General features: G+C 41.3%; 1 protein-coding gene across 1 annotated transcript in view; it reads left to right on the plus strand.

Annotated features, from left to right (window-relative positions):
• NEIL3 (nei like DNA glycosylase 3) overlaps window positions 1-6,797 on the plus strand; it is a 53,051-nt gene extending 46,254 nt beyond the window's left edge. The window contains exons 9-10 of the mRNA XM_025933108.2: window positions 4,704-4,878; window positions 6,318-6,797. Of these exons, the coding sequence (XP_025788893.1) occupies window positions 4,704-4,878; window positions 6,318-6,500 (358 nt within the window). The 3' untranslated portion in view covers window positions 6,501-6,797. The remainder of the gene's footprint in view (window positions 1-4,703; window positions 4,879-6,317) is intronic.
• The last annotated feature ends 2,846 nt before the right edge of the window (window positions 6,798-9,643 follow it).

Consider the following 9,643-nt stretch of genomic DNA (forward strand, 5'->3'; position numbering starts at 1 on the left):
AATTGCAAATTACTGTCATTTATTTCATTTTTCTCCTTGTCTGGCAGCTTCAGTGTTCATCTTGTGGACAAGATGCCCAGCAGAAGCTCACAACATAATACGTGAAAACAGGTGGTCCACTCAGAGAATTTATAGGCAGTTTATTTTTTTTCTTTAATAATTATATGGTAATTAATTCGCCTTTTGTTCTCTTAATTACTGATCCCATCACTACATGATACATGCTCTGTTGACGAGGCATATTTTCGGATTGGTCTTTGGATATACTGGAGTTTTATCCAGTGATAGGATTATGAATTAGATGGTCGAACCAGTTTTTTAGCAGTTCAGAGTACCTGCTAGAAACAGTTTAAAGTCTTTGATCCAATTAGTGTAAATACAGAGCACAACACAGTGGTACATATTCAGAGAATCCATGTGTTTGTTTGGGTGAAGGTTTCTCCTGAGCTGGTGCAGAGGTTTGCTTGGGTGAGGAAATAAAACTGGCAGAATCACTACCATTTTCTCACGTCTGCTACATCAAGGTTGGCAGTGCCACCTCTAACACCAGGGAAACACCCCTTCTTCATGCTTCCTGTAACCTTCAGGGTATTCGATCCCCAAGAGAACCACCTGGGGCCAGCTAGGATGAGTCATTTTACCTCCCTGTGTTTGTTTTCATTCTTGAAATGCCACTGAGCTACAAAATCTACATTTGGTGAGACTGAAGGGTTCAAAAAAAGGTAGATAGTGGTTTTATTATAAAGAATCACCCTATCTGTAAAATTAGTTAAGCCATGATGAATTGAGCATTGAAAACCTATCCATTTTAAAATTACACAGTTGTGCGTGGTGATGTATTCTCTCTTGAGAAGAGTTTTTATCTGATCTGTCTTCAGTGTTATTTATGTATTCATTAACAAATATTTATTGAAAACTATTATGCATCAAGTGCTGCTCAGTTCAAATGACTTACTTTAGGAAACTACGGTTGGCAGAGCCAAATCCAGCCTCCCACCTGATTTTATAAATAAAGTTTTATTGGAACACATTCCATTCCCATTGGTTTCCATAGTTTCCTTGGCCGCTTTTCATGCTACAATATCAGACGGAATTGAGTAGTTGCAACGGAGACTGTTAAGACCCACAGGCCGAAAATATGTGCTATCTGAAAACATTTGTCAACCCCGATCCATTAACAGACCATTTATAGTCTATTAATGTTCAAAGTGATGGTCCTAATTATAAAATAAGTTAAAGTATTCTTATGCTAAATTTACCTGAGAAAATGTTCTGCTACAGTTTACAAAGTTCTTAATGATGGAAACAAAGAAGAACCAGGAAGTCCTCGATTCGTCAGAACATTTAATTATCCTGGATAATGTTTTCTATCATAAAATTAAGATTAGCTGTGCATATTTAGAGTTGATGAGATCACAGGTGGCATCAATATCTCGGTTATGTTCACTCAGAGCTTCGCGACTCAATGTGCATACGAATCACCTGGGAATCTTGTTAACATGCAGATTCTAATTCAGCAGGCGATCTGGAGCGGGGTGGATAATTCTGTATTTACTTTTTCTTTTTTAAATTTATTTATTTATTTTGAGAGAGAGAAAGAAGGGGGGAGGAGCAGAGAGAGAGAGAGAGAGAGAGAATCACAAGCAGACTCTGCCACACTGCCAGTGCTGAGCCTGACAAGGGGCTCGATCCCACGAACTGTGAGATCATGACCTGAGCTGAAACCAAGAGTCAGACGCTTCGCAGACTGAGCCTCCCAGGCTCCCCTAATTCTGTGTTTCTCAGGCTCTCCCAGGTGATGCCGAGGCTTCCAGTCAGCAGCCCATACTCTGAGTGCCAGGGATAAGAGAGCTTATGGCTGTTGTTTTTCTTTAGCTTTATACCAAGGAAGAAAATGGAATGAAAGACAGAAATGAGGAGCCAGAGGGGACCCCTGGAGCCTTTTATCCCCAACTGAATCCTACCTTCCACCCTTCCACTTTACCCCTCCCCAGGAAAGCTTTACTAGGAAAGAGAGTTTAAACCTCTCTTGGCTATATGGAACTCTGGAGATTTCTAGGTTGAAGCAGATGGTTTGGAAGTGTTCAACTAATTGTTATCTAAGACAGCCATTTCCATAATAATGTAGAAAACTGTTTAAAAGTGTGTATTTTTTTTTATAAGAGAGCATCACTTCACTCCTATCAATATTCTTTACCTTTTTTTTCTTTCTCTTGACAGTTTCTTTAAAAGCACATTTATGATCCACTTGCTTTGGTTTCAGTATTTCTTTTTTTTTTTTAATTTTTTTTTAACGTATTTATTTTTGAGAGACAGAGACTGAGCGTGAGTGGGAGAGGGGCAGAGAGAGAGAGGGAGACACAATTCCAAGCAGGCCCCAGGCTCTGAGCCGTCAGCGCAGAGCCCGACTCGGGGCTTGAACTCATGAGTAGTGAGATCACGACCTGAGCCAATGTCAGACGCTTAACCGCCTGAGCCACCCAGGCGGCCCCACGTTTTTGATGTTTCTTGACTTCTCTGCAACCACCTAGATACTTAGCTTCTCTTGAAGTTAAAATTTTAATATACCCTCTTTTGGAAGGGGCATCGGAAAAATGGAGGGAGTCTGGAAAAGAAGATACTGTTGCCTTCCAGCTTTGCTCTTTCTGGATGTTAATACCTAGGATTCTAAAGTAGAAGCAACTGTCCTCCACCCTGACGGACGTACAAACAAAACAGTTGCTGGCAAAACACTTAACAGTAATGATTTCCTTAGCAATGCCTACTGCATGAACAGCTTCGGAGACTACCCTCAGAATATTTGACTCACTTTAAAGCAATTTACTTAAGCATCTGTCTTACAGAAGAGTTTAAACCAGTTTCATCACAAATAAAATATCTCTTCTATGTCAACTGTGTCTCAATGAAAATGGAAAGAAAAAATACCTCAAACTCTGAACATTTCACTTACATAGGCCTTGAAGCATCATTACTGGAACATGTATATGAAGAATGTACTTTAGGGGGTGCCTGGGTGGCTCAGTTGGTTAAGCGTCCGACTCTGTCTCAGCCCAGGTCATGATCTTGTGGTTCGTGAGTTCGAACCCCGTGTCAGGCTCTGAGCTGACAGTGCAGATCCTGCTTGAGATTCTGTCTCTCCCTCTCTGTGCCCCTCCCCTGCCTGTGCTTGCTCTCTCTTTCTCTCTCTCAAAATAAATAAATGAACTCAAAAAATTTAAAAAATAAATAAAGTATGTAGTTTAGGAAGCAAGAAATGAGAACTGTTTATAATTTTTAAGTATTTCTAAAGATTATTTAAGGATGATATTTTAACCAAAAAAATAAGAAAGGATGAATTTTTTTTATCATTAAAAAGCTTTAAAATAGTGATATTAAGAAGGACTTCTGGGGGCACCTGGGTGGCTCAGTCGCTTGAGTGTCCGACTTCAGCTCAGGTCACGATCTCGTGAACCGTGAGTTCGAGCCCCGTGTCAGGCTCTGGGCTGATGGCTCAGAGCCTGGAGCCTGCTTTCTATTCTGTGTTTCCCTCTCTATCTGCCCCTCCCCCATTCATGCTCTGTCTCTCTCTGTCTCAAAAATAAATAAATGTTGAAAAAAAAATTAAAAAAAAAAAGGACTTCTTCAATTAATGTGAGCTCTGTTTCTCTTCAACTGGTTTATTAAAGAGACTAACTCTCATAAAGGCATTATAAAAATATGCAGAATATAAAAAGGTTAAAATACCCATGAAGCTCTTTTTCTAAGAGAAAATTTGCTTCTACGATACCAATAGAAGTCCGGCTTCTGACCTTCGTCCCCTGTATGCAGGAATAACCTCCAGGTACAGTTGATCCTAATTGTGGGGGAGAATAAAGCTTCCCTACTGGCTTGACAAAATACACATTTCTTCTCTGCCAGGCAGCCCAGGCCTTGCTGAAATACGACTGCAACTATTATAGTAGCCTTGATCAAAGAAAAGCGTAGAAAATTGTCTTTAAAATGGACGATAGAAAGAGTGATCTTTTTGGCCTTGTCACAGCCATCCACGAGAGCTTGCTACCGATGAGGAAATAATTAGAGAAGACTGTCATTCTAGTTACTTTGGGGGCTGGGGAGCTACTGAACTTGAGAATATTTTAGAGGAAATGAAAGTGGCCACCCTATACTACTGAGTAAGGGAAGAACCAGTTATCACAAATAAACACTAAGGAAAGTAGGTGTGCTGGGTACACATTTCAGCTGTTCAGAAATTTTAATTGCATGCTTTGGGTGCACAGGTGGCTTTGGAGGTAAGTTAGGATTACCTGAGAAAAAACAGGAATTAAACAGATGTGGTAGCAGTGTGTGGAATGACCTGCCATTGACCCTGGTCCCCTTTTTGGCACCTCGTCTTTGTACAAGCAGAATTCTTTTTTTTTTTTTTTTTATGTTTATTTTTTGAGAGAGAGAGAGAGAAAGAGAGCGTGAGCCCAGGAGGGGCACAGAGAGAAGACACAGATTCTGAAACAGGCTCCAAGCTCTGAGCTGTCATGACAACACAGAGCCCCATGTGGGGCTCGAACCCACAGACCATGAGATCATGACCTGAGCTGAAGTCTGACAGTTAACCGACGGAGGCAGCCGGGTACCCCCCGTACAAGCAGAATTCTAATGCAGGGGAAGGTGGTGGGGATTATCCCTTTAGCGCTGTTGGGCTGTAGTAACTTTGTAACCTGTCGTTACAGTGAACTTGGAATTAACATGACAGATGGTACCTGTGCATTAAATGCTGGCAGTCCTCGCTGCGGTAAACACAAGCTCCTGTGTGTTCTACGAGTTGTGCAGAAGGATGGCGAAAACAAGGGCAGGCAGTTTTACGCTTGTCCTCTACCTAGACAAGCGCAGTGCGGATTTTTCCAAGTACGTGTAAGATTTTTTCAAGCTCGCTGTGCTGTCATCACATGCTTCCATTATTACGATGTAATGAATAGCGATCTTGTTTTCCGCTTTCACCTTTAAGTTTTATTTATTTAATTTGTTCACCTTTAAATTTTAAAGAGCCACACTGACATTCAGTCTAAAGCCTGAATGTTGAAGAACAGAAAACTCAAGGAGCTTCATGAGAAACTGAAAAACTAATCAAATAATAGCCGTTAGATGATTCTGGTGTAGCCCGTGTGTAACCACAGGTGCAGATGTGTGGTCCTTGGTTTATAAAGGTAGAAGGGGACTGAGTGATTTACGCAGGTGGCGAATAATTCAGGACACAAACGTGTTTTTCCTCCCTTCCACAGAACCTTTGGTGTATGCCCTGGGGAGAAGTACACGGGGGAAAAATCACAGACAAACCTTGGATTTACAGTAAACGTAGTGAATCCTATCACACAAGCTTGCACAATAACAATTTAGATGTAGGGCGATTCCTCCCCCCTTCCCATTCTGGGAGCGTGTCCCTGGAAGTGAAGACAGGACAGGACACTAGAGTCTGGAGTCCGTCTTCCTCCGACTCACCTTCTGTGTTTCTCAGAATGTGAGTCTCTCACTATGCTGACTGTGGTTTCAATGTTTAAATACATATTTCTCCAACCAACTGCTACATCTGGTGCATAACAGCAAATACTGATCTGTCTCAGTGCTGGAGCAAAAATTTTCTGATTGGGCTTACTGAGCTTGAAAACCTCTGTCTTCAGTGTGGTACCTTCCTAAGGAATTTTCCAAGGAAAACTGGATAATGACTGGGTCTGAACCCCTGCATGAGCAGTGACTGCATCCTGCTGAACTGACAACATTCCCTCAAGGAGCTTTCGTAGATATAATGGAAAAAATATTAGGTAGAAAATTAATAATATTACAGCCTGCTTTATAGTTCCCTTGAGGCCAACGTTTATAAGAGTAATACAATGGAATCTGCCTAAATTCATCCATGTAATTCTGTATTGGATTCTTTTTATTCCTAAGAGATGAAAGAAGGAAGTTGAGTATTAAAATCATAACAAATCTTTGATCTTAATCGGTTTAACATAGCAGAAGCACTGGTGATGGCTTTACAGCAAGATGCTGATCATTCTCAATTATTTTCAGTAAAGCAAGAAAACCCCTGTAAACATGTCTGTAGACAAAGAGAAGCTGAGCATTTTGGCAGTTTTTTGTGTGATTCAAGCAAATTTGCAGGAGAGATGCTTCGTACAGGATGTAAGCTTTTTTCAAGGGCAAGCACTAATGACTTCTGTCTATTTTCCAATGTCAGATTAACAGTGGCAGGGAACACGGGATGCACTAACCAGATGCACCCAGGCTTAGGCTGTACGTGTTTCTAACCTGCATCCAAACTTCCCAATCCTTCTGTTTTAACCCTGTAGTGGGCGGATCTGTCCTTCCCATTCTGCAACCATGGCAAACGCTCTATCATGAGAACGGTGTTGAAGATTGGACCCAATAACGGAAAGAATTTTTTCGTGTGTCCTCTTGGGAAGGCAAAACAGTGCAATTTTTTCCAGTGGGCAGAAAATGGACCAGGAATAAAGATGATTCCAGGATGCTAATATTTTCTCCTTCTGTGTGTGGAATATCTGGCATTTAACTCCTTTAAACCATACATAATGTTTAGTTCCCTTTTGTTTAATAGAAAGGTTGTAGAACATCCTGGCACATTGTATAGTGACAGTAATATATGAGAGCTGTTCACTTTTTTTTTTAATGTATGCTGCTTTCCATTCTTGGCTATGTATTTTTTTTACCCTGATAAAGGCTATATGTGTTCCATCGAATGTATAGTATATTCCACTTATCATGTTTATATAATGCATTTAATAATGACAATAAAGAATTTTTAGTGTGCTCTTGGCCTCTTGTAACTTCTTTGGGGAAGCATTGATTTTTTTTTTTGTTTGGTTTTTTTTTTGGAGAGGATTATGTAGTCCAGTGAAATAGCTAATTATTTTGTCTTCAATGAGTCATTTTCTCAGGGATTGCCAGTCTTCATAGCATATGATTAAAGGTACTTCTTGTTTTCGTAAATGAAATTTAAGATGAGATCACCTCTGGAAAAGAATATTTTTGTATTCTTTTCAATAGCATCAAGTTCCTCTTAGACATTAGAGATAAGCCAAATATTTGGATAGCTTAATACATTTTCATGGAAACTTATGGAGATTCAGAATATAATGAACAGAAGAAGTAGTCTGTATATCTTTAAAAGAGAAGTTGATTTAAATGTTTCTGATTGATTTTAATATCTGAAATTAATTTTTAAAAATAAGTCCATTTATAAAGCTTAATACTGTGCTTTTCTTTTTTTATTTCTCATTTTAGTTTCTCTCCCTTATTTTATCCCCCCAAATTTAGTGCAGGTAACTATATAATTAAAGAAAACTTCAATGTTAGGTTATTTCTGCATGTTTGTGCAAAATTCCATTCAGAGCTGATTCAGTCTAGTAAAAAGGTTTTTTATAAAGAAAAGGACAAGGGCGCCTGGGTGGCTCAGTCAGTTAATTGTCTGACTGTTGATCTCAGCTTTGGTTTTGATCTCAGGGTTGTGAGTTCAAGCCCCACATCAGGTGTGAAGCCTACGTAAAAAAAAAAAAAAAAAAGATGGGCTCCTGGGTGGCTCAGTTGGTTAAGCATCTGACTCTTGATTTTGGCTCAGGTCATGATCTCATGGTTAATGGGATCCAGCCCTTTGTTGGGCTCTGGGCTGACATCACAGAGCCTGCTTGGGATTCTCTGTCTCTGTCTCTCTCTCTCTCTCAAACATTAAAAAAAAAAAAAAAAAAAAAAAAAAAAAAAAGGACAGCAGAGAAGATAGCTTGAACCCGTCTCCCATTCTGTCACTAAATTGTCCGTGCAGAGTTTTGAGAATCATCAGCATGTGAAATCAGCAAGGGCAGAACATAAGGTATCATGTTGTCAGCGTTTGAGCTCTATGCTGAAGACACAGATTTGGAACCAACCTAAAATCAGTGATCCTACCTGAAGAACTGAACGGGACAGTGACCACAAGGCAGACCGGGAACTGAGCTGGACCACGGGTGATCTCAGCTGATCTGAAGTGAAGTACACAGTGTTGTGCGTTCAGAAAAAAAGCTGTGGATTCTTTGTGCCACAGGGAGGGAAAGGCACCTCTCAAATGAGGCTTCCATAAATTAGCAAATTAATGCCAAGGAAGTCCAGGCAAATGAAACACAACCAGGGGCGCCTGGGTGCTCAGACTTCGTCCAACTTCGGCTCAGGTCATGATCTCAAGGTCTGTGAGTTCGAGCCCCCCCATCAGGCTCTGTGCTGACAGCCGGGAGCCTGGAGCCGTCTTCCGATTCTGTGTCTCCCTCTCTCTCTGCCCCTACCCCACTCACGCGCTCTCTCTCTCTCTCTCTCTCTCAAAAATAAACATTACAAAGGAAATTTTTAAATGACAATTTCAGTCTGATACAATGTGATACTCTCTAATAAGAAATATACAGGATGTATATGAAGAAAATGGTACCGGGAAGCATCCATGAACCAAATGGATAAGCAGAACAGGGTCTTATTTGGAAAGAATGCTTGAAAAATGGCACTCATTCAAACCTCATTTTGAGTTTGGACTGAATTTCCCCTCCAAACCTCGAGGAGGTTTATGCTTCCATTGCGGAGCAAGCTGTAACTGAGCCCAGCTCTAGGTTCTGGACAACCTGATCAATAGATTCCACCCACTATCAGACAACACTGGAGAGTGAACGAAAGCAGGCAGATTCCGGATTGATGTAAGACTTGGAAGGGGAGACCAGCTGGAGGTAACCTCCCGTTTTTCTTTCTTTAGTTTTTTTCCCTGAGGGCAGAACAAAATCAGTACCCAGTGGGCAGGCCAAAGTCTGGCAGAAAGGGGGCCTGAAGAGGCCACGGTCATTCTGGCCAACCACGGCCACTGGAAAAGGGGGGAATAGGAGAGATCTGAGATGGCGAGCCCCAAGTTTTGTGCTTCAGCTCTGCCCTTGTCCTCGCCTGACCCCTGAACCGCACTCGTGTGTGGGGGCCGACTGAACACAGAACAGCTGAGGATACGAGAACCCAACCAAGATTTAATCCATTGCCTAAGAGAATCTGCAGTTTGAGTCTGACCAAATTAGTGGCCTGCTGAGACCGACACATCAGCCTTCTCCAGAGGAATATTCCAAATCCAGACCCGCCTCCATGTAATATTTAGGATTCCATCCAAATTATGCAACATAAGAGGAACCAGAATAACGTGACCCAGTTTCAGAGAGAAGACAACCAACCAAGACCGATGCCACGATGACTGAGATGTGGGAATTAGCAAACGAGGACTTTAGAGCAGCGAGAGTAACTGTGCCCTTGGTTGTTGACATGATGCCAGATGGAAATGCAAATCGTTAAGAACCTGAAAAGGCAAATACCTAGAACACAAAGTATTTCATATTTTCTTGTGGTTTCTTTACATGGGACTGCAATATAACATTGTCCTGCAAGAGTCATACTGTATGCAGGTAGATTACAATGACCGTAGCATGAAGAGAGAGGGGTCGAAGGAACGCTAAGATGCAGATTGCCTACATTTTATGCAAGGTGGTGCCATTTTATCTCGGTTGTCAGAGGCGATAGCTGTAATACCTACGGATTTTCAATCACTCCTCCAGTATTTTCTCAATCCCCCACACTCCCCCCATCTCCTTCGGAGATTGCGATGATACAG

The sequence above is a fragment of the Puma concolor genome, chromosome B1 (genome assembly GCF_028749965.1).
Source record: "Puma concolor isolate L17-30 chromosome B1, mPumCon1.1.hap2, whole genome shotgun sequence".
NCBI classification, from domain to species: Eukaryota; Metazoa; Chordata; class Mammalia; order Carnivora; family Felidae; genus Puma; species Puma concolor.